At 45.8% G+C, this 26253-nt stretch overlaps 1 protein-coding gene across 1 annotated transcript in view; it reads left to right on the top strand.

Moving 5' to 3' along the window:
* LOC126092687 (potassium channel subfamily K member 13-like) overlaps positions 1–26012 on the top strand; it is a 459545-nt gene extending 433533 nt beyond the window's left edge. Inside the window, exons 7-9 of the mRNA XM_049908410.1 lie at positions 5104–5334; positions 25572–25653; positions 25729–26012. Coding sequence (XP_049764367.1) covers positions 5104–5334; positions 25572–25653; positions 25729–25850 — 435 coding nt within the window. The 3' untranslated portion in view covers positions 25851–26012. The remainder of the gene's footprint in view (positions 1–5103; positions 5335–25571; positions 25654–25728) is intronic.
* Positions 26013–26253: the final 241 nt, after the last annotated feature.

Raw genomic sequence — 26253 nt, 5'->3', positions numbered from 1 at the left:
GGGAACTGGTGCACAACGGTTGTAATTGGTCCTTGGCATCCTGGATTCTGGTTCCGGGACGGAGTGGACATGAGATGGTCCTACACACGTTGTATTAGTGAGAGATCTGAGAGTCTTGCTCGCCACATGAGTTCCACAGCAACACGCCATTTGTGGATGTGCATTGTCCTTTTGAAAAATGGCACCACGATACGGCAGAATGAGAGGTGAAACATGAGGAGGTGGGATGTCCGTGAAGTACCGTTATGCCATCAACGTTCCTCAGTCACTAACAACCATCACTCGAAGTGAAGTACCGTATCGTTGCTCACACGGTGACGTCCAAACTAACTCCACTGTGCCTCTCAAAACATTGGAAGAATGGGACCTCACCCCACGAAACCGCCACAAACGTCGTGATGGTCATTTGGAGTTGTGGAGAACCACGATTCATTCCTGATCACAGTGTTACGCCATTCGTCGAATGTCCATGCTTCCTGGTCAAGGCACCACACCAAATGCATCCGGTTTGGTTGTGGTGTTAATAGAAGCCTGCAAATGGGACGCTAATTCCTTAGCGCAGCTGCTCCAAGTCAGCAGTCAATGATGTGATGACACAGAAATGGCAGGGAGCCCATTCCTTCTTCTTGGATCGCAGACGCAAATGTGAAGGAGTTGTAATTGCTTGGTGCACAACACAGTGACCCTCCATTATGGTGGTCTGATGTTGCGGCGCGAACCTTGACTATGAGTGTGACTGCCCTCACTTTCCTACGAAGCCCAACATTGGGCACAGTTACGTGCGACTGCCCCACATGTATAGGTGCTGGATGAGTTAATCAGGAGGGTAAATAGAGACAGACAATGAGGCGCCTTTCAAACTCAGTCAGGTAGTGATAACGCTGTCTCATTCGAATACACGGCGTCTCCGTGTCCTTCACATCACTTAGTATCTGGCGCTGTTAACGCCCCTTATATACGGTGTCGCGCCCGGTAACAACACTTAACATGAAAAATAATAATGACTCTAGTGGCTTTTCTGCCTGCCACAGAACTCTGCAACTGTAACGATTTAAACAGCGCCAATGGTGCGTTTGTGTAGAATGCTACATTGACTTACAACCAAGTTTTCTGGGAGCTTAAATTTTATTTCTCAGCCAGTGTATGTATGTCGACAGTTATATGAGATCCTAGTGAGGGGCAATAGAGGAATTACGTCTCTGTAAAAATATTATTTTGGCGACTTCCTCTTACAGAATTATTTCAGTGGTCAACCCACGTCATGAAAGAGTTAAAAAAACTCGAGCTTTAGAAGGTACTCGCCATATTCTTCGTCAGGAGACGACGGGAACACCTTGAAATCTCGAGTTTATCTAACAAGAGTACCGTCAAACCTGTTAATCATGGACCTTTGATAAGTCTTATCTCTGTTGTAGGATGGGGGTGTCCTGATTATCTGCTAGCGCCTTTTCATACGATGGCTGCTAGTTTCCGAAAAAAAAACGATGTTGAAGTTTTATGTATATCTGTTATACCCGTAACATTAATCGCGTTTCAACTAAGCGAGCTTAGCGCAGCGGCTAAGATTCCCGGCTGCCTCGGTCGCGGTATGGACTTAAACCTTGCATCTCTAACTTTTTAAAAATTTTCTTTATACAGAATATCATTAAGTAGCATATGGCATCCGAAACCGTTCAAAAATAGTAGTTTTCACCGTATTAATCTCATTATTAAATCAATCATTACAATACACTAGCTGGTTATAGGCACTTCAGTCTGGAACCGCGCTGCTGCTACGGTCGCACGTTCGAATCCTGCCTCGGGCATGTATGTGTGTGATGTCCTTAGGTTAGTTACGTTTAACTAGTTCTAAGTCTAGGAGACTGATAACCTCAGATGTTAAGTCCCACAGTGCTTAGAGCCATTTGAACCATTTTTGAACAATACACTTTCTTCAAATGTGCTTTACATTTGTTACAGAATGGATAACAGAACCATCTTTCTCGCTATAGCTTTGCTGCGCTAGGACAGAATTCCACGTTATATTTGTGACAGAAGCAACAGAAATAAAAACTCTGTAACTACCACGCACATTTAATGAAAGCTATTGCCTTCCAGGCACATGAATTTTTCAGAAGCGATCCGGTAAAGACAGTTCGTTTGAACTCAGGAAGATTATTCTGGCTTAGCTCAATTTCGATGCAAATCACCCGTATTTTATCACGCTTGTGAAAGCAGGTGCACCAAGTAGATGCAGAATTAAAGAAAGTGTTTTGTGGAATCGTTTCTCGAAGCGATTTCTCTGCTAGTCTTTAACAAGTCCTGAGCACTTTGATTTTTTTCGCGTACATTTTAAGCTGCTGTACAAATAAACGTCACAGGGTTATCAAAGTAGAGTACATTTGGGTGGGATACTTTTTATGGTGCAAGTACATGCTTTTCTTGTATCTACAATGATATGATCTTAAAATGTTTGATCAGTCTGCATTCCCCACGAATCAATGGTGTAAAGATCTTAAAATCTAGGATGAGATTTTCAGTCTGAGTGAAAATCTCATTCTGGAAATATCCGCCATGTCTCCGCCATATCCTTTCTTTCAGGAGTGCTAGTTTTGCAAAGTTCGCAGGAGAGCTTCTGTAAAGTTTGGAAGATAAAGGACGAGGTACTGACAGAAGTAAAGCTGTGTGGATGGGGCATGTGTCGTGCTTGGGTAGCTCAGATGACAGCCGGCACGGTAGTTCAGGGTGTTCGGTCAGAGGGTTAGCTGCCCTCTTTAATAAAAAAAATTAAAAAAAACTGAGTTAATCAAAAATGGTTCAAATGGCTCTGAGCACTATGGGACTCAACTGCTGTGGTCATAAGTCCCCTAGAACTTAGAACTACTTAAACCTAACTAACCTAAGGACATGACACACATCCACGCCCGAGGCAGGATTCGAACCTGCGACCGTAGCGGTCGTGCGGTTCCAGACTGTAGCGCCTTTAACCGCTCGGCCACTCCGGCCGGCCTGAGTTAATCGATCAACAACGAACTTACAAGGGTGTCTTACGACGTCCGCCCCGAGCAGATGCGACGAACAAAAGCGACCAAAATGAGATTTTAAAAAAAAAAAATAGATTTTAGAGCACTTGCCCGCGAAAGACAAAGGTCCCGAGTTCGAGTTTGGGTATGTCACACAGTTTTAATCTGCCAGGAAGTTTCATCTTAAAAGCTACTCGTGCAGCATTTTTCAGATCTTCTCTAATTTCCTGTAGGTCACGGTCACAATTTTTAATATATGACTCAAATCGTCAACTCTTTTTTTAACAATCCAATCAAATTTTCCATATAGTTCTTGTAGACGTCAGAAAACATAAGGAAATATTTTTCCTGAGGCGTTTATAGTACACTGTTCTGTGAAGGAGTGACAAACCTTGTTCATATTTTTTTGCTGCATAGAGACAGTTTTCGCTGCTGGTTCCGCACAGGAAAAGAACCCCATGAGTGGATGTGAAACCGTACCGGCACCGTGGCGGAGGCGAGCCTTACCCTCTGCGATAAGTTCGCTTAGTCGAAATGCAACAAGTGTTACAGGTGTAGTAGGTAAGCATATTAATTCAACATCGACTTTTTCGGGAAGTAGGGGCCGCCGCACGAAAAGCTGCCAGCCAGGTAATCACGACACGTCCTCTTAGAACTAAGACTCATCAAAATCCGTGATTAACTTATCTGATGGTCCCCTTCTGAGGCGTTGAAATCCAAGAGGGTATTGGTTGGTTGGTTTGTTGTTTAAAGGGACCAAACTACATGGTCATCGGTCCCCCAAGAGGGTTTTATAAAGTTTTAGTTTCACCATCATCGCCTTAAGGGGCTCCGGAAAGGCTCAAAATCATGAAAAGTTCAATTTTTAATTTTTTGCGTTTTCTGAATCTGCAGACTATATAGATATATAATTTATTCAATTCCGAAGACTACAACTATTTTTAAAATTTTTTTGAAATGTGTTCTACATGGGCGTGACCCACTGTGGCGCTGTTAAACTGCTGTCAAATGGTGTTATTATTAACGTCCGTGTTCATCAGGTACATTTTAGTGATGTGAGATAAAGTATGTGTTGTGGCTAACCTGTGATGGTTCAATATATATCGCTGTTGTGATTGTCGATTGTTTCATGTTTATTTACTCTTTCGTTATCTCGAAAATATTCGTAATTAATTCTGTTTCTTGAGTCTCTGTTTTGTTGAAGTATAATAATGAGTAAAAGTAAAGTTGCTGTTGCGACTTTCAATGATGGCAACATTGTAAGGTGCAAGGTATTTAGAAATATGGGAATGAAGATAGGTTCTAACATGGTACGAGCGATGCTTGCTTTAGACAAGGAACGCCTTCGGGCTGCAGACAGGGCTGTAAAGAGTCTAGAAATACAAGCAAGAGTAAACAGGAGGAGGAACAAGAGGAAGCTGGAGGAGGAGTTTGCAGAGGATGAAGATAATCCATCCTATGGACCTGGAATGCACTAAAAAGTTAATCCAATCTTTGTCGCTCGATTCCCAAAACTTTTATTTTCTCATAGTAATTACATGTTTTCTAAGCATCTTCCAAACATATTTGTTTCAAACTTTCAGTAAATGTTACTCAGTACCTTCTGCATAATTTAACACAGCCTTTTTCCAAAAAACTGTATATTTTTGAATATATAAATAAAAAATTGCAAAAAAATGTTGTGAATTTTCATTACAATTGAAAAAAATCATCTTTAATAACTGAACTAAAATTTTGTAAAATCCCTGTGTTAAGTTGTAGCCCATATTCCAATAAATAATCTGTAAAACGTTCAACTTCCTACCTCAAATACATTGTGAGGAAAGATGTAATTTATAAGCGTTATTTTAACATTGCAAGTATAGGGCGTTCCGGAGCCCCTCAAAAAATGCCAGTCTTTACCTATAACACTAGATGTATACACTCGAGTTTCACACTCAGTAGCGTCATTCGCCATTCCCTGTGTGGTTTCTCACTGTAATATGCTTCCCAGTGAGTTGTTATAGGCTGTATTTCCTGCTGTATGTTGTAATCCAGAACACCCAGGCTACAGTACTGGTATATCACAACTCCCGGTCACGCTGCCGTGCAGGGCTCACAGCGGCGGCGGCGCTCGTCCTCGGTGCGGGGGCGGCGTCGGTCTTCGGCGGGCCTCCCGCAGAACCTGCGCCGGCCGCCGCCACTGGCAGGTGTGCTGAGCCGGGGGGCGGCGCCAGTGCCCGTCTGCAGCGCCCCCGCCGCCTCCAGCGCCTCCGACGCCGACTCTGACACGGAGGCGGGAACCAGCGGCGCGGGGCCACGCAGGCTCTCTGGGGAGCTCATCTCCATGAAGGTGCTCCTCAACTCCTCTATCAACACTCTACTGTAGCTGTTCTCCCTCACCTCTATGAAGGTGCATCTCAACTCTTCTATCAATGCTCTACTGTACTTGTACACCCTCAAGTCGTAGAAGGTGTGGCTCAACTTCTCTATCAACACTCTACTGCACCTGTAATTCCCCACTTCCCTGTGCCTTTTCTAATCCTCATCCCAACATTTCCATGTCCTCAATCTGAGCTTCTGTGCGACATCATCTTAGCTGAACACATTACAATATACAGGGTGTTTCACTAAATGTGTTTGCCTCTGTAAGATAGGGAGTAATAGGCGACGGAAACATTTATTGCGGTAGGTCCCCATAAAACAATAGACTGGCTGGGTGAGATTAAGATATGTGAACACAAAATAAGCAGTCTTGCATATGCGGGTGACTTAGTTGTGATGGCAGATTCGATTGAAAGTTTGCAAAGTAATATTTCAGAGCTAGATCAGAAATGTAAGGACTATGGTATGAAGATTTACATCTCCAAAACGAAAGTAATGTCAGTGGGAAAGAAATATAAACGGATTGAGTGCCAAATAGGAGGAACAAAGTTAGAACAGGTGGACGGTTTCAAGTACTTAGGATGCATATTCTCACAGGATGACAACATAGTGAAAGAACTGGAAGCGAGGTGTAGCAAAGCTAATGCAGTGAGCGCTCAGCTACGATCTACTCTCTTCTGCAAGAAGGAAGTCAGTACCAAGACTAAGTTATCTGTGCACCGTTCAATCTTTCGACCAACTTTGTTGTATGGGAGCGAAAGCTGGGTGGATTCAGGTTACCTTATCAACAAGGTTGAGGTTACGGATATGAAAGTAGCTAGGATGATTGCAGGTACTAGTAGATGGGAACAATGGCAGGAGGGTGTCCACAATGAGGAAATCAATGAAAAACTGGGAATGAACTCTGTAGATGTAGCAGTCAGGGCGAACAGGCTTAGATGGTGGGGTCATGTTACACGCATGGGAGAAGCAAGGTTACCCAAGAGACTCATGGATTCAGCAGTAGAGGGTAGGAGGAGTCGGGGCAGACCGAGGAGAAGGTACCTGGATTCGGTTAAGAATGATTTTGAAGTAATAGGTTTAACATCAGAAGAGGCACCAATGTTAGCACTGAATAGGGGATCATGGAGGAACTGTATAAGGGGGGCTATGCTCCAGACTGAACGCTGAAAGGCATAATCAGTCTTAAATGATGATGATGATGATGATGATGATGGTACCCATAAGAAACGTTACACTGTCTGCAGAGCTATGAACATAGTTTATTGCGTTATTATCCAAAGAGTTACAGCAAAAAGATACAATTTTTAAATGGAACAATAGTTGTTTCTGTCATGCACTGGAATCAGTAACACCAGCTGTGTATACATCAATTTAAATTACATTCCTATCACTTTTAGTTTGGTAGTTACAACCCTTGAAAGCTTCAGGGGTAGATACCACACATGCTGCGCATAACGCATTGCGTCTTCTAAATGTGGTGTGGCCGCCGAGCTGTTACGACGTCGGTGTCACGGAGCGAGAAGCTTCCTCGATGCGTTGTTAGACTGCCGACAGTCGTCGCACACTGCCGTATACCCGACAGTTCGAGACACACTTACAAACGGGTCTCAATATACCACAGTTACTGACATCGGATGAAGATGGCGTACACGAACAACGAGTACGTTGACATGTTGCTGATGCTCGGTTAGTGCCGACTCGATGCCACTGAAGCAGCCATGGCGTACGCAGTGAGATATCGAAGCCAAAAATTTCGGCAGCCATTACGTTCTTACGTGTCGAACAACGACTTCGGGAAACAGGCAGCTTGGTAATGTGCCGCAGGAACAGACGAAGAACTGCAAGAAGTGAGGTGACGGAGATCTTGGTTTTAGCTGCAATGCACCACGACCCTCATGTCAGCTTACGAGCCGTTGCTGCAGTCTACATCTACATTTATACTCCGCAAGCCACCCAACGGTGTGTGGCGGAGGGCAGTCTCGCTGGTGTCAGTCTCACATCTGTGTGACGTATAGTACACGGACACAGATTTCGCCCGTACCACCTATCACTGACCCAGGAGCTGCATGGAAACGATTTCCGTGGGAGAGTTACATTCTTGGAATTGGCCATTCGTAATTTCACGGTGGAGTCTTTACAAGATATTATGTTCTCTGATGAGTTCTGGTTCACAAATTACGGTGTAGTCAATCGCCATAATGTGCACTACTGGGCCGCAGACAATCCTCGGTGGGTACGTCCTGTCGACCGTCAACTTAAGTGGTCTATTTATGTATTTTGTGGAATCCTTGGGGATGAAATCATCGGTCCACACTGCTTCCCAGGTACGCCGACAGGCGAGCTATATCGCGCGTTTATAGTCCACAGTTTGAATGGTCTCCTTGATCATGTGTGTCTACACACAAGAGTCCAAATGTGGATGCCGCACGGTGGTCACCCAGCCCATTCTGTGCGTGCTGTTGTGGAAGAACTAAACAATAGGTTTGCAGGAAGGTGGTTGGGGCGCCATGGCCCTCATTCATTGCCCGCAAGGTTGCCCGATTTAACACCATTAGATTTCTTTTTGAGGGGATATTCAAAGGATCCTGTTTATGTCACTGAGCCCACATCCCCAGATGATCTAAACGGCGCATTGCATTATGCATTCAGGAACATGGACACACAATTGAATATCTCATTTAAATGAACTTCCCACCGCCACAACACCCACCCGCACCACACAGCCATGTATTATGTACAGAGTGTGGTATGTGCCCCTGAAACTTTGAAGGGTTGTAGTTCCCAAACTATAAGCGACAGGAATGTAATTTAAATTGATGTATTCACAGCTAGTGTTACTGATTCCAGTGCATGATAGAGACAACTATTGTTCCATTTAAAAATTGTATCTTTTTGCTGTAACTCTTTGGATAATAACGCAATAAACTATGTTCATAGCTCTGCAGACAGTGTAACGTTTCTTATGGTAACCTACCGAAATAAATATTTCCGTCGCCTACTACTTCGTAACTTACAAAGGCAAACACATTTAGTGAAACACCCTGTATAGCCTTACTAGGAAGAAAGTGAGATGAAAGTGAGTACAAAGAGATGGAAGAGTAAGTATCAATTACTCCGTATCCGTTTTTCTGATAAAGTTGAAACAGTGCTTTTTGCTGTTGATGCAAACATCTTAACCAAGGCCAACAAAGCTGTAACAACAGAAGGAGCAACAAATGAAATTTTGTAAACTATGATATATTGGTTCTTTGTAAGTAGTCTATCACTTAACTTAGAAGAAAAACGGAGTTCATTCAATGATGTATACTATCTGGTCAAATTAGTTAGGAAGCTATCAGTGGACATCAATATGGGGTTTCTCCAGTCCTTTGCCTTTATGACGAGACCAACTTTGCCGGGGGCACTTTCAGTAAGGTGTCTCAATGTCTGTGGAGGAATGGTACCCCATTCTCCTTCAAGAGCAGAAACCAGAGAAAGTGGTCTTGTTCGACACTGGGTTCTCGAGAGACGTCGACGATCTAACTTATCCAAAAGGCGTTCCATTCAATTCATGTGGGAGCTCTGGGCAGCTAAGCCCCTTTTGAGGAGTGTTACTGTCCACAAACCATTGCCTGACAGATGCTGCTTTATGACAATGTATCTTGTCATTCTGATGCAAACGATCAACGTCTCCGAACTACTCCTCTACTTGTACACAGTACACTGTGCTATAAAATGTGTTCATATTCTCCCAAATGTAGAGTTTTCCTAAGTTCAATAAGGGATCCGCAGGCATTCACCAATCCCAAAACCTCCCATCTGGTTACTATGCAGTATAGCGTGATTCATCACTCCAAATCACTCGTTTCCAGTTATTCATTGTCCAGGGGCGCCGCCCTTTAGACCACCTCAAGAGTCACTTAGTAATGACTACAGAAATGTGTGGCTTATGAGAAGACGCTCACCCATTTTACTAATATGGACTCTTTGATGCAACCACACTGCCGCTGAAAAAGAGTAATAAAAGTGTCCTACCAGGATGGATGCGTAGGTTTCAGGGCAGCACACAGACGATGAAACTAACACAGAATAGTGAATAGTAAAGTATATTACTCAACTCTGGTAACGCCGGTTACAGAAATTGTAGAATGCAGGTTTAGCCTATCTGTCCTACGTTGACTTCAGTTCCATGGCCACGAAGTACGAGAGTTGTCCAGAAACTACGTTCCGATCGGTCGCGAAATGGAAACCACAGTGAAAACCAGAAACGTTTTGTTTGCAACAGTTAGGTACACCTTCCACATACTTCTCTACATAGTCGTATTTCCAACTTTGAGTTTAGTTGTAGTGTTGTATCAACTTTGCAATATCCTCGTCACAGAAAGCAGCCGCCTGTGCTTTCGGCCAGTTATCTGCACTGGTCTGCAGCTCGTTGTATGTGGAAAAATTTTGTCTTCATAGCCAGCGGTTCTTGTGAGCAGAGATGAGACTCAGGGGGAGCCAATTACGGACTGTATTGTGGGTGATCAAACACTTCTCATCGGAAACGCTGTGGGAGCGTCTTCTTTGCCCCTGCAGTGTGCGGCCGACAATTGTCATAAACAAGGAACTGCTCGACAGCTGTTGTGGGCTGCATGACACAGGCGAAATCTCTAACCAGGCCCTCATACTTGGCGGGAGACGCTATTCCCTACGCATCTTTACGTGCTCACTGTTCACTCAAAACTGAAATGAGCGACGCAACACGATCGACCGGCATACTAGAGACACTGCCCAACACACCTGTGCAAAGCTTTACCGGATTTTCCAAGTGGTTTCCATTTCGCAATCGATCAGAATTTACTTTCTGGACGACCCTCGTATATAATATTCTCTGAACTAAAGTCGGAAGAAAACTAATCTTGTTTCTTCATGTACTGTTCAAAGAACTGTTCCAAAATCACAGTACTCAGTTAAATTTGTACCAGGCGGTCTCCGTCCATAAGCGATAATTCTGTTGACTGTTCTGTTCTGTGAAGATTAACCACTGTAAATCTATCGGCCACTGCTTCCATCTCCCTCGTCGACTAGCAAACACGACAAATCGTTCTGCAGGAACCCCCTGGCAAGACTCGGACTGACCTACAACTTGCAGACCGCATCTTCTGCTTGTTTACGGATACTTAAGAGCGCATCTCTCTTCCTGGTGGCGCTGCCGTTTCAAGGGACGTGATTCACGCGGGCGGCGTGATTTGCTTGCGCACAGCGATGTTCCTAGTACGGACGCACGTCCAGAGTAGTTTTGGTACCAAATGTCGCAATTTCTCTTACGTATCATCTCAGTACACTACATGTACCCCACTCTTTTTAACTTCCTCTGCAGGGTCATTGTGCTAAGTGGACTCCTAATAGCAATCTGAAACTCATGAGTGATTCCTTCCGCTGATTTCATGTGATTTCAACACCCAGCCTCCGCAATGGCCGACGGTTTCTGCCCGTCATTACACGTGACCTGCCTGGTCTACATATGGCTGTGGCCGTTGTTTCGCGTTTGCACTTCACAAACCCATCAGCGGCAAGCCGACTTGGGCTCCTTTGGACGGATTGAAACGTACCTGTTGCATTTGTTATTTAGATGACATGCGATGACCAGGGCAATTTCGAAGTCACTGAGCTCTCCTGTCCTACTCATTCTGCTGTTATTTCTTGTCTCCTCACAACACAGAACTCCCCCTCGTGGGTCCGTCACTCTTGATATTTAATAGTGAATTCGGTATTACGAAATCACACTGCTCATGTTATTAAGAATTACGATGCAATGTTCCTTCGGACAGCAAGCATTTCCGAAGAAACATTGGATCGTAATTCTTAATAACATAACCAGTGTGATTTCGTACTTATTATTCCAGACCCTCGACTCTGAACGGGAATGTACGCAACATACGAATGCAAGTTGTGACACAGGGAAGACGACATGGGGAAGTTTTACACTATCCGTTGATACCTCGCAACAAGGGTTAGCATAATTTTAAGGAAAAATACATGAAAGATGCACCCGCCTATCTCATCATTTGCTGTTTCATGGAGTACACTTTATTGCTTAACAACTATTATAATTACAATTTAAAGGCCTTGTTAAAAGAATAACAACGCTCACAATAATTTAAAGAACTTGAACAGGATCAATTCATTAACAACAAATTTTAACAATTTATACAGTTAAGAACAGAACTTGAACCCAGCAATAGACAGTTCCCAAATACAAGTAATAAGGCACACCGGCCGGCCGCTGTGGCCGAGCGATTCTAGGCGCTTCGGTCCGGAACCACGTGGCTGCTACGGTAGCAGGTTCGAATCCTGCCTCGGGCATGGATGTGTGTGATGTCCTTAGGTTAGTTAGGTTTACGTAGTTCTAAGTCTAGCGGACTGATGACCTCAGATGTTAAGTCCCATAGTGCTTAGAGCCATTTGAACCAAGAAGGCACACCAACTGGGTGTGGCTAACAGTGGGTTGAACAAACTGAGTTTTATGGGTAAAGTTATTTACAAATGACTGCCACTAATTGAAGTAAGATTTCCCAAGCATGGACAACACAGTAAACAAATAGAGAACGCCCATCGAAAATACGGAGAGGATAACAACTCACCTCGCTGGTTGTGGTGTTCGAAAGCCCTTAACAATATATAGCCCTTAATAAAATCCTTGAAGCAATAATATACACAATTCCCCAAACTACAACTAAAGCTGGGAAGGCACACAATTTAAATGTGACCCCCAGATGGTACACAACAGCAGAAAAATTGAGAACGATCCTTAAATAAATATACAGTCCCTCGGGCATGGATGTGTGTGTGTCGTCCTTAGCGTAAGTTGGTTTAAGTTAGATTACATAGAGTGTAAACTTAGGGACCGATGACCTCCGTAGTTTGGTCGTATAAAACCTTACCACAAATTTCCAAATTTCCAAAATCTCAACAGTTCATATTCATAAGTAAAATGCCTTACAACCGAACACGCTCCAGAAGTAGCAATAAGAGTGCAAGGCTTAAATAAGTGGTTGAAAGAGCAGGCATAGTGAGGACGAGCTTCGGGCTTGCAAAACACGCTTCAAAGCATAAGTGTTTGATTCACAGATTGGGTGCATTAAGAGTTCCCTATCAACTGGCGACAAACATGCGATTGCGTGTATTAAAGGATCAACTTAAGTTAACCCAACATGATGCGGCTGGTAGAGCACCAAATTGCTGGCCTATCTAGATATCAACTCAGTATATAACAGAGGATACCACTACACCTGCACAGAATATAGCCTTGAACTATAAATTACCATCAGTTACACTGACCGATGAACATATGCGTAATCACTCGGAGGCGCATTAATGTAACAGGTCTGATTCTACATTAACACAGAGGTGGCCTTACGATAACAGGCACCAGCAAAAAGCAATACTGAACTCCACTCACGTGTGAAGGAGCCGTGACTTCCAGGATTCCAAGCGAGGATGTTATTGCCTCCTATTCTGGAGGTGTTGTGAAATTTAAGCTTGCAGAGCAGGCTGGGAACATGCCGATCAGGTTGCACGCTTTGTCCACTGCTCTTCCCGCAACTCGCCGCTATCAGTCCTTAGTCCAGTCAGCAATGCATGCCTCCAATCGATTTAACCACTCGGCTTCTCGAGGCCCGTACCGGACAGCAGGAGTCCCCAAAAATCAACAAAATGCTAGCCATGTGCATTCCAGCTAACTAACTATAAATACCAGGGGCCGTCATACCAACAACACACGCCTTGACCAGAGACCGTACCTTCCGAGATATTATCAGATCGATATCGGCAACCCAAGTAGTTAGTGGCGACAGAGGAGTGCGATGCTCGCTAAAATTAAAGCCGCCACTGTTCATCCGTGATTGGTGCACGGATAGCCGAAGCGGTTTAGGTGACAGTTTTATGCCAGGAATCGCCTAAACCACTAAACCCGTGTAGAGTCTCGGTTTAGTACAGATCTTCCTTGGCGTCATTCCAATATACAGTCAAAGGTGGTTATTATTCGTCACCGCGAATTCATTACCTGTAATTCCATATCACATAGCGGTATTGGATACTTTTATGAGGTGGTGCACTGGGCAAGACAAATCATCATCAATAGCTATACAGCAAGGAGAAAAGGAAATATGTAGAACTGATTGTTCAGAATTACTGGGTATGCAGACTGATCCGAACTTGAACTGAAAATCTCGCATTATACGAGTATATCACCTATAACGCCTGAGTTAGGTCCTCGTGTAACTGCCGATTTGGTATTGAAAGCGTTGGAAAATTAGATTACTGTGAATATTGCCACTGACTAATGTTACAGTCAATAATTTTCTGGGGCAATTCGTTACAAAGACAAAATAAATCATTCTACAGAAACGTGGTTTAAGGGTAATATCTGGTGTCCACCCTCGAACGTCATGCAGCCATTTCTTTCAAAGCCATTAAAGAAGAAAGTAAACCTCTTTCAAAAATTAGGCTACTAAGAACAATCTCTCTATAGATGTACTCTTATGAAGTTTCTTGTGAAGAATCAGGGACAATTTGAAAATAGTGGCAGCATTCGTAATCGTAGTTAACAACAAAAATAACTGTAAAGCATGTTTAAATACACTCCCAGCTGCTGTTAAGAAATGCTTTAACTTCCATCACCAGTCCGTTCACTGAAAATCTCCAGCAAAAGAACAGTACGTTAGTAAAACTAGCCATTTTTAAAAGTTAAGAGCATTTTAAACATTCAGAGAAACAGTGTTCTGCAAGAATGGATATATACCGAACCAAATTGAGATGGCACTCCAACCAGTCACTACACTACAAGTTCCAGAAGCAGAGCAAGATGAAGCAAAAAAGGTCGTGTATTTGCCCTATGCTGGCTCTATTTCTGCCAGAATTAGTAGGATCCTCCATAAACATAATATCAAGTGTGTTTTCTGTCCATGCAGCAAGATCGGGGGACTGGTGGGAAATGTCAAGGACGACCTGGGTTTACGGAAACCAGGGATTTATAGTATACCTTGCCGATGTGGCATGTCCTACATTGGCCAGACGACAAGAACAGTAGATATCAGGTGCAAGGAATATCAGAGGCACGCCCGATTAAGACAAACAACAAAATCAGCCATTGCTGAACACTGCCTAGTACTAGGTCATGCCATTAATTATGAAGACACCAAGTTTCTAGCGCAGACGCCCAGATTTTGGAACAGTGTTATAAGGGAGTCAATAGAGATAAAAGTGACTGTGACACGGGGTACCAGCTAAGCAGAGCCTGGGATCCTGCTCTGGAATAGCTGAAGAAGCGAGGGGGACAGCAGCACCACTCCACAAATAGAAGAACTGAAGGCGTGGACATGGAGAACGATCCGCATACAGAGTTCCAGGCGCACCAGACCGAAGATGGGACGCCCAGGGTCGGGAGTGACGGGCGCGGACCGCAGAGGGAGCACCTAACACCGCAGCGGACCGAAAATGGAACGTCAACGCTCCAGCAGATCACAATGAGCGGGAGAGGACCACAGCGGGAATGCCTGGTACGACAGACGGGATCCCAGACGCACCAGAGCGTGTCTGGCGGGCGCGGGCTGCAAAGAGAACACCCAGGACTGCAGCGCACGGAGAAGGGAACGGAGATGCTCCAGAAGATCGCAGCGAGCGGGCGCGGATCGCAGAGGGAGCGCCTGGTGAACGGGGAAGGCTACAGGCATAAATACTGGACCAGGTCCACTAGTCTCAGGTCGCACCTGATGAAGGTAACGAGTTACGCTACCGAAATATCGTGCAAGTACTTCGCTGATATCCGGCAGAACACTCGACAACTCAAGATGTCATTAGAGCGCCGGGAAAGCCTGAAGAATTACACTCAGAGGAAACTGTCACATTGGGATACACACCGTTGGCTATGACCTTGTTGAGTGTTTCGGTATATGTGAAAACGATTTCAGTAGCATGTTGTTTTATGGCAACCTTCATGATAGAATCATAATGTGTGAAAAAGTCAGCCGGCCGCGGTGGTCTAGCGGTTCTGGCGCTGCAGTCCGGAACCGCGGGACTGCTACGGTCGCAAGTTCGAATCCTGCCTCGGGCATGGGTGTGTCTGATGTCCTTAGGTTAGTTAGGTTTAAGTAGTTCTAAGTTCTAGGGGACTTATGACCTAAGATGTTGAGTCCCATAGTGCTCAGAGCTATTTGAACCATTTGAAAAAGTCACTGCAGTATTACGAAGGTGATTCATGCCAGCTATACATGGTACCTGTCCCCAGGCAAATGAGAAAAATTGGCGTACGTAATGGGAAACTGAGCTGGAATCACAGTGCCACAAAACAGGGAGACGGTGCAGAGATACGATTTGACGCCAGCCTTACTGTCGAATGCAGTACGTCGATTTGCAAGTATTTGTAAGTTATGATAGTACACAGTGTGGCAGAGCAACTTCTTATCAACCTAATGCCCCTCAAATTACGCACAAAAAATAGGAGGTACCATAAAATGGTCTCACAGAATGAGATTTTCACTCTGCAGCGGAGTGTGCGCTTATATGAAACTTCCTGGCAGATTAAAACTGTGTGCCAGACCGAGACTCGAACTCGTGACATTTGCCTTTCGCGGGTAAGTGCTGTGCCAACTGACCTACCCAAGCACTACTCACGCCCCGGTCCTCACAGCTTCACTTCTGCCAGTACTTCGCCTCCTACCTTCCAAACTTTACAGAAGCTCTCCTACGAACCTTGCAGACTTAGCACTTCTGAAAGAAAGTATATTGCGGAGACATGGCTTAGCCACAGCCTGGGGGATGTTTCCAGAATGAGATTTTCACTCTGCAGCGGAGTGTGCGCTGATATGGAAGAGCACTTGCCCGCGAAAGGCAAAGGTCCCGAGTTCGAGTCTCGGTCTGGCACACAGTTTCAATCTGCCAGGAAGTTTCATAAAATGGTCTGTTGCAATACAGACTGATAAGCAGAACATTATGAGCACTGGCCACCACAAAGTTGCTTGTGGTCTGGTGGCGTTGTGGGAATGTAACGCGGTAAGGAAAGTATGTGAGTGGAGCAGAGACAGATGGGGAATCATTCTGGCGATAATACGAGCCGAAAATGAGGAAGCCCTCTCACATAAGCAAATTTGACGGAGGGAAGATGACTATTACCCGCAGCTTGTGAACAACTATCGCGAATACGGCAAGGTGATCGAATGTTCACTTCCTACTGTAGTGAGCATCTATGAAAAGTGGCTGAAGGGCAGTGAAAGACCCACCAGGCACTAAATGGTTGGACATCCATGACTCTTTACAGAACGTGGGGTTCGGAGACTACTCTGCTCTGAAAAGTAGGATGGGTTGTGATCTGTGGCTTCTCTGCCGAAAGAACACAATTCTGGTACACGCACAAGTGTTTCGGAGCACTCGGTTCATCGTACATTGTTTTAACATGAAGCTCCGCAGCAGACCGTCGCTACGTGTTCACATGTTGACCCAACGACATCATCAGTTACGACTGCAGTGGGCAATGGGCACTGGACCGTCGGATTCGATCGTCAGTCAATGGAAACGTATCAGCTCGTCGGGTGATATTTTTGCTACACTACGTCGACGGTCGTGTCCACAAACTCCGTCACCGAGATGAACGGCGGCTCGAAACGTGCAGCGTGCCACGGACGCAAGCTGGTGGGAGCAGTATTACGCTATGGAAGACATTCTCCTGTGCTTTCACGGGCCCTGTGGTAGTAATGGAAGACACACTGACTGCTGCGAACACCTGAATCTCTTCATGCTTGATGTCTTCCCCGACGGCGATGTTATCTTTCAGCAGTATAATTGTCTACGTATCGGAGCCAGAACGGTGTAAGTGATTTGAGGAGCATTGTAGTGAACTCACGTTGATGTCTCGCAGACCAGATTCGCCTGATATAAATCTTATAAAGCCCCTATAGGTGTCTATCGGCCGCCATCACTGCATACGCAAATCAGTGGGCCGTTATTTAAGCGAATTATATGACCTGTGCATAGACATCTAATGCCACATCCCTCCACAACCCTACCAATTAACTGCTCGATACCTGATACACATTTTCCTTTTATCTGTTTTCTTCAAGTCTTCGACCAGCCTTAGTTTTGTATTACCAGAAGAGCCAACAACGTGTTACGAGTGGAGGCCGAAATGCACGCGTTTTAGCTCACGCAGGCTGGCGTGAGGAGGGAAGAACTATACTGACGTGAGGTCTGGAACATGACAAGGAATTAGAATTCTGAAAGCGGACGTAATTAGTTTGATACTTAACTTTAATCCATTAATAATGAACTTCGCTCTTGACGGTACATGATTCACAATATTATCTGTTCAGAATACATTCTTGAAGATAGTAATTATAGTAACTGAATATGGCGCCTTGCTAGGTCGTAGCAAATGACGTAGCTGAAGGCTATGCTAAACTGTCGTCTCTGCAAATGAGAGCGTATGTAGACAGTGAACCATCGCTAGCAAATTCGGCTGTACAACTGGGCGAGTGCTAGGGAGTCTCTCTGGACTAGACCTGCCGTGTGGCGGCGCTCGGTCTGCAATCACTGATAGTGGCGACACGCGGGTCCGACGTATACTAACGGACCGCCGCCGATTTAAAGGCTACCACCTAACAAGTGTGGTGTCTGGTGGTGACACCACATTCCTCCCCCGCAAATCGGCGTACGGTTGTGGTATAAGGCCTCCGTTCGCCGTGGGGAGGACCCCATGTTTACGTATGCGACGAGGTGGGGAGCCTAACAATAGGCGAGGCTGTGCCATCCGCACTCTGCCATTCGGACCACGGGGAGCTAGGGAACGCCTGAAAACCTTTTCCAGGGTGCACGCCAACGGGTGAAGACAACATATGGTCCGGAGCGGGCAAGAGTTCCGTGTCGGAGGGAAACTGGTCACGGGGAGCGATCGGCGGCGCGTGACCCAGGGGGGCGCCCGGCGGCTGCAGCGACACGTCCACTGCAAGCGTCGCCGGCGGGAGAACAGGCGGCGGCGCGTCGCCATGGGGCAAAATGGAAGGCAGCGTCGGTAACACCTGGAGATGAGGCGAGCCAGTAGATGGGTCGCCGGGGCGCTGACCGGACGGCACCGTCGCTGAAAGCAGACGGCGAGCGGCAGATTCCGTGCGACGGCAGAGGCGCAGCTGATTGAGATGCCGGCGCACCTCACCAGAGTGACTGAAATTCTGCGGACATGAATTGTGGCCCATTGTCGGAAACAATTGTCTGTGGAAGACCTTCAATGTAGAAGATAGCAGATAACGCTTGAACGATGGCAGACGATGTCGGGGATGACAGCCGGACTACAAAAGGAAAATTACTGAATGAATCTATCACAACCAACCATCGAGCATTCCAGAATGGACCAGCAAAATCGATTTGTAAGTGTTGCCTAGAGAAAGTGGCTTATGGCCATGCAAAGAATTTCCGCGGTGGTGCTGATTGTTGTCCGGCACACACCATGCAAGAGGAGCACATATTCGTAATCGTGGCATCGATTCCAAACCAAGTACAGTGCTGACGAGCAAGTTGTTTCGTTTTCAATATACCCCAATGTCCTTGGTGGAGAAGCTGTAAGATAGAGGACTGTGACGAACGTGGGACCACGACCCTGGACTGATCATTATCAGAACGCAACAGCAAAACACCACGGCGAACAAAAAGTCTCTCCTTGTGAGCAAAAAATCGGCGAACCAACGGGTCCCCGAACCGTGACTTTGACAAGGGTCATTGCGTAGCAATGAAACGCAGAACGGTAGCAAGGACAGGGCCGGCAGTTGTGGCTGTAGCTACACGACGAAAATCAGTCGGAAACGATTCGACCACGTCATCGGTTTCCGAATCAATGAACATGCAAGCAAGTTCAGAGGAATCGAATGCTCTATCCTCAGCAACAGATAAACGGGACAACTCATAGGCGTTTCCGTGCTTAGCAGTGGACCGATACAAGATATCGTAGCGGTACTGCGAGAGGAAAATAGACCAGAGAATGAATTTCTGCACTGTACGTGGAGGTACGGGCTTATTCTGATGAAAAGGCGATGTCAAAGGTTTTTGGTCTGTGAATATGGTAAAGTGACGACCATACAAGAAGTCATGAAACTTTGTAACACCAAATACGAGAGCCAATGCTTCTTTCTCGATCTGTGAATAATTTCTTTGCGCAGACGAGAGCAATTTGGACGCAAAGGCAATAGGGCGATCGTGTGAGCCATCTTTGTGCGCAAGCACAGCACCGATCCCGAAATCCGATGCATCCACCATCAACAAAAGGGGCTTCTGGGGATCGAATGGCGTAATGCAAGACTTCGAAAGCAACGCCGATTTCAACCGGCGAAAGGCGCGTTCGCATTCCGTCGTCCAGGCAAACGGAACACCTTTACGGCGTAAGCGATGAAGTGAAGCTGAAATGGAAGAGGCACACGGCACATATCTGTGATAATAATTGATTTTCACCAGCACACTCTGTAGCTGCTTCAAATTCTACGGCGAAGGCAACTCTTGTATGGCACGGAGGTGCGTGTAACTGGGATGTATGCCTTGGGCATTGAGTACATGTCCCAGGTATGGCAAGTCACTAGCAAAAAACACACATTTGTCCTTCCGTAAGCGAAGACCATTTTGTCGCAAGACCTGAAATAATGTTCTGAGATTTGCTAAATGTTCTTCTTCCGTCTTTCCGGAGATCACAATATTGTCCAGATAGTTTGCTGCAGTAGGGACCGACGCCAAACAGTTTGTAGATATTGCTGAAACAATGCAGGGGCGGATGCACACCCAAATGGCAGTCGTTTGAATTGATACAAACCAAGATGCGTGTTAACCACCAAAACGCATCTACTAGGTCCAACTTCGAAAAATATGTGCCTGGGCACAGTTTGTCAAAAAGATCTTCCGGGCGGGGTAAAGGAAAAGTTGCAATCACTAGTTGTGGATTCACTGTTTCCTTGAAGTCCACACAAAGTCTCAATTTTCACGAAGGTTTTGGCAAAATTACTAAGGGTGATGCCCAGAGAGGAGCCTGCACACGTTCAATTACACCTTGTGATTCCAAATCGTGTAATATTTTTGCGACCTCATCACGCAATGCGTGGGAAACATTGCGCACTCTGAAAAATTTCGGTTGCGCGTTTACTTTCAATGCCAAATGTACTTTATAGTTCTTAGCGCAACCAAAGTCCGGTGCAAAAATGTCTGTAAATTCTTCACACAGACGAGAAACACTTTCTGAAGACACAGTCTGGTTCACTGATAGGACCCGATTTACTGTAGACAAGTTAAACAACTGAAATGAATCGAAACCAAACAAGTTCACTGCAGAAGAAGAACGAAGGACGTAAAATGACAAGTTTTGTTTGTCCTTTGAATGTTGCAAGAAGACTGCACTGTCCTAACACAGGGATCTCTTGACCTGAATAGCTAGTTAACTTAACATTTGCGGCATGCAACTGAGGTGTGCCCAGAAGTTTGTAAGTGTCTTGATTGATCAGTGAAACTGCAGCTCCGGTATCGAGCTGAAATGGTATCACTTTGCCATTAGTGTCCAAGTCTACAATGAGTTTATTGTCCTGCTGATGACAAGAGCCACTGTCTCGTGCAGCGTGAACACGCTGGTACAAAATCACTTGCGACCTGACAGGAGTCCCGGCGATGTTGACGCAGACTATTTGTGGGGCGAACACAGTCACTGTTAGAGAGAGTGGCACTGGGTGGAGTGGAATGTACAACATGAATTTCCATGGGCGACGTTTCGTGAGCCTGAGTATCCTTGGTTCGATTCCGATTCCAGCGTGAAGCAAAGGGCCTGGAATGGTTTTGAGTTTCCGATCTGAGCTGTTTCTGGCAAACACTCTGAACATGTAGTTTTTTATTACAGTAAAAGCAAATAGCTTGGTGTGACGGGCAATTCTCACGCAAATGTTTAGTAGCCCACCGCGGGCATGATTTGAGCACTGCATTTGCTTGCCGGCGCAGCACACATGGCTGAAGCACACGTGGCTGAGAGCCTGGCGGCAGCGGCGCGGCCGGGCGCGAGGGCTGTTTACTGCTCTGTGCAGCTCGCCCGCCAGGCCGATTAACCTGACACATGGCTGATGAAGTTTCAAATGATTCCTGAGCAAAGTCAAGTGTGTCCTGCCGATCCAATATGTCCATCACTTGTTGAAGGGAGGGGTTAACTAGTTTCAAAATCTGTTCCCTTATACGAAAATCACAAACGTTCTGGGCAGTTGCATCACGTACCATAGTATCTGAATATGGGAGTCCACATTGACACTGAAAAGCACAATCCCTAGTAAGGCCTTGCAAGGTTGCAACCCACTCCCGCTTAGTCTGACCTGCCGTATGTTTTGTACGAAAGAAGGTATACTGATTCGCTACTACATTGACTGATTGTTTGAAATATGCATCTAATGCAGACAAAATTTCTTCATAGAACAGAGTTGCTACGTCGCTTCGGGGAAATAATTTGACTATCACACAGTAGGTTTGCACACCGACGGACGACAAAAGAAAAGGCTGCCGCTCGTTACCTTGAATTCTGTAGGCGGCGAGATGGAATCCAAATTGACGTGACCACTCTCTCCAGCTTTCCAGTGCAGCATCAAAAGGTCTGTAGATCAGTGCAACTGCGTGTTGTGGCTGCATTAGCGGTGGAGCGGTGGCTGCCGCATCGTTTTGCATTGCACATTGACCCTGGACGAGCTGTCCAAATGCATCCAGTAATGCCTGTATCTGCTGATTCTGTAAGTCATAAAATTCGGACAGTACATCTCGAGATTGTGGCGAAGCCATTACACAATGAAATCAGGGCAGTCTCAACGACATATGTCAGTATAGTTAAGAACACCGTTATCCCATCCTCGTCGCCAATTTTGTGTTAGCAAAAGAGCCAACACCGTGTTACGAGTGGAGGCTGAAATGCACGCGTTTTAGCTCACGCAGGCTGGCGTGAGGAGGTCTGGAACATGACAAGGAATGAGAATTCAGAAAGCGGACGTAATTAGTTTGATACTTAACTTTAATCCATTAATGATGAACGTCGCTCTTGACGGTACATGATTCACAATATTATCTGTTCAGAATACATTCTTGAAGATAGTAATTATAGTAACTAAATATGGCGCCTTGCTAGGTCGTAGCAAATGACGTAGCTGAAGGCTATGCTAAACTGTCGTCTCTGCAAATGAGAGCGTATGTAGACAGTGAACCATCGCTAGCAAATTCGGCTGTACAATTGGGCGATAGCTAGGGGGTCTCTCTGGACTAGACCTGCCGTGTGGCGGCGCTTGGTCTGCAATCACTGATAGTGGCGACACGCGGGTCCGACATATACTAACGGCCCGCGGCCGATTTAAAGGCTACCACCTAGCAAATGTTGTGTCTTGCGGTGACTGCACACTTAGTCCCATTCCATTTACACAAGGTTCAACTATAGAACCACTTTTCTCGCCCAGTTGCAGTCATGAGCATTTCTGAAAAGGACGTTATTGTGGCTTATCATTACTGAAAGCTTAAACAGCTGAAGAACAAAAGGAAGTACAGGGTGCACCCATGCAAAGCTATTAATATCGAACAGGTGTAACGGAAGAAGGGAGAATGCCCACGGACTTGCAAAATATAACGAGACAGCTCTCACAGATGCTAGTGTAGCGTTTCCAACAAAGGGCTCGCCATGTCAAATGCTTACACAATGATTATGCGATAGCAATGATGTTCATAAAGACTCTGTTCTATATTACAAACAATTGTAAAAGCGCACTGGCTTCTTCAAGTTATACTGGAGATAACCGTTATTCATTTCTAAGCTAGTTGGAAGAAACTGATAGATAAAATTGTGTAAGGGAAGGTAGATAAAACTGTGTCATACAAAATCAATTACGGACCGAAATCCCACAGTCAAAGGCTTTCCTCTACTAACTGGAAAAATGATAATGTCTCCGATCAGTCCATTAGTGTGAACGACGTGTTGATTGCACGCAGCACAGAAAGAAATGCACAAATCAAGACGTCTTTCCTGCTTGAAATCACACGTGCGAGTAAATACTTCTGCTTGTATCGGTTGCAACACTTGACAGTTCGGCATAGCGTGGCGCGCGGTCATAGCGCCGAGTGTGATGCGTCGTAGCGGTGGTCAAACGCCAGAATTGTATTATGTATTTACTCGAACTGGAATCAGGTATGGCTATCCTTCCAGCGCTGAAAACAATTTAGGCATATTAGCTACATTCATTACGCAGTAAAATATGCCGTAAAATACACCAAACGTAAACTGGACCTCGACAAAATTTTTCACTGTAAACTTTTCAAAATACAGGGTGACAATTATTGAACTACATGAAAAGAAACGTAAATTAGTCTGAAACTACGACATGCGCACACTTTATTCATCATGTAAACCAAACATCACTAAAGATATTCTAATATGTTCGATATGCCTGCCATCGTTGGCGATAATGTCGCGCAGACGAATAGCGAAATTCTGCATGATCCGCTAAAGTGACGGAACATCGATGCTGTCGATGACCTCCTGAATGGCTGTTTTCGGTTCAACATTGGTTTTACGGCTTTTGTCTTAGGGCAGTTTGTCTTTAATATAGCCCCACAAAAAGGAGTCGAATATGTTCAGATCCGGAGAATAAGGCGGCCAATCGAGAGCCATGCCAGTGGCGTCTGGGTAAGCCAGATCCAGAACGAGGTCCCCAGAGTGTTCCTCCCGTACATCAAACACTCCCCTGCTTCGTTGGCGTCGAACTCCGTCTTGCATGAACCACATTTTGTCGAAATCAGGGTCTCTTTGGATAATGGGAATGAAATCATCTTCGAGAACCTTCACATACCGTCTGGTAGTCGCCGTGCCATCAAGAAATATCGCACCGATTATTCCGTAACTGGACACTGCCCACCATCACAGTCACCCGTTGAGGGTGAAGAGACTTCTCGATCGCGAAATGTGAATTCTCAGTTCCCCAAATGCGCCAATTTTGCTTATTGACGAACCCATTCAAATGAAAGTGGACTTCGTCGCTAAACCAAACCATATGGGGCACACTAATTCCCATTGTGCTCCGCGGCAAACCGTGCAGTTTCAACGTCCTAACGGAAACCATTTACAAATTTTTTATTTCATATAGTACAATAACTGTAACCCAGTATATGCGCTATTATGTACTTTGCTTTGAAATCACAGTAACTACGGGCAATAACGAAAACAAAACCAATTCACTGTCAAGTTGTGATATGTACCTATAAGATGCGGTAAATTAACTTTCTTTTATAGAATAATTTTCTCAGAATTGAATGAGAAAGGCTGCGTAACAGATAACACGGGAGAATCCCTAAACAGTGGTTTCTGTTTTTTTTACGCTAAAATTAAAAGCTTTACTAAGAAACTAACGACAGAGACGTGGTGTAGCTTTTCTTCATCTGCATAAAACAATTCTTTTAGGCAAATTCGATGACCAGGAAATTTGACTCCCGCGCATCGTGCGATACGAGATGCGTGGAAGACCCAGCACTCCGTGTTGCGCCGGGCGATTCAGTAGAGAAATGTATTAGTATTGTACCACTGTCGTCCCAATGTAAACCAGTTAAGTCGCTCCCTTTCTATGCGCTTCAAATGGCTCTGAGCACTATGGGACTTAACATCTATGGTCACCAGTCCCCTAGAACTTAGAACTACTTAAACGTAACTAACCTAAGGACATCACACAACACCCAGTCATCACGAGGCAGAGAAAATCCCTGACCCCGCCGGGAATCGAACCCGGGAACCCGGGCGTGGGAAGCGAGAACGCTACCGCACGACCACGAGCTGCGGACCTATGCGCTTCACCGATGCGCGTTGCTTCTGCATCGTATCGCATACCATGCAGCATAGTTTATCACTGCAGTGTAAACCACGCCGTAGCGAGCCGGTTGCACACAACCGATTGCCGTATACACACCCTTTCACTGCTACGACTTAGGTAGAATTCCTGGAGCCAGGACTCTACAAAATAAAGGATGTACGCTTCCAAGGGGTTGACTAATTTTTTGCCTGGGGACATTATGTAGTAACTCTTAACCAGTGTGTTCGACATTCTAGTAGTGCTTGAAAGGTTCGAGCGTGCATACCGATTTAACTGTTTCTGCGAGCGTGATGAAGTGCTGCTGGATAGAATGTGTGGGACTGAGTACTGAGAACATTTCGTCTCGACTTGCTTACAGGAGTTCCTGCGTGCCAACAAGGTGTCGCTGGCCGTGATGCAGAAGCAGCTTTACGAGACGGCGCAGATGTCGCGCGCTGGCTACGTGCCGCAGGTGAACAGCCACGGGCACAGTCATGGCCGCAACAACCCCGGGGGCGGCGGGGGCGGCAGCGGCGGCGGCACCGGCGGCTCCACCTCCAGCACCAGCGGCGGCGCCTCCTCCTCCGGTCGGTTCGTGCCCGGCACCGTGGGGCCGCTGGCCATGCTCAGCCAGAAGTTGGACACCAGTGGCAGGTAGTCCACACTTAACGGAGGCTCCAGGTCGAGCCTCGCCTCGTCAACAAGGCGGCACGCCGCTTTTCTCTTTCGGCGTCAAGCTGGGCACAGTTGACTGGTAGACCTGTCCACAGGGAATGTCTAGATCAAGCATCACCAACTGGTCACGACATTCAGACGTCGTTCCCACTCCCCATCAAACTGGACACCTGTGGCAGGTAGTCCAGATTTCACATAAGATCGAGGTGGCCTCTCACTTCCTCAACACAGTGGGCACTGTTGATTGGTAGACCTGACCACAGGATTTAGCATCATCAAGTGGATACAACAACCAGACGTCATTCATTTTCACCCTGAAGATGGACACCAGTGACAGCAGGTAGTCAAGACTCCACAATTGGTCCAGGTCGCGTGTCACCACCCCT

Source organism: Schistocerca cancellata, chromosome 7 (assembly GCF_023864275.1).
Source record: "Schistocerca cancellata isolate TAMUIC-IGC-003103 chromosome 7, iqSchCanc2.1, whole genome shotgun sequence".
Taxonomy (NCBI): Eukaryota; Metazoa; Arthropoda; class Insecta; order Orthoptera; family Acrididae; genus Schistocerca; species Schistocerca cancellata.
Note: the sequence above shows the minus strand (reverse complement) of the source record. Positions and strands in the feature narration are given on the sequence as shown.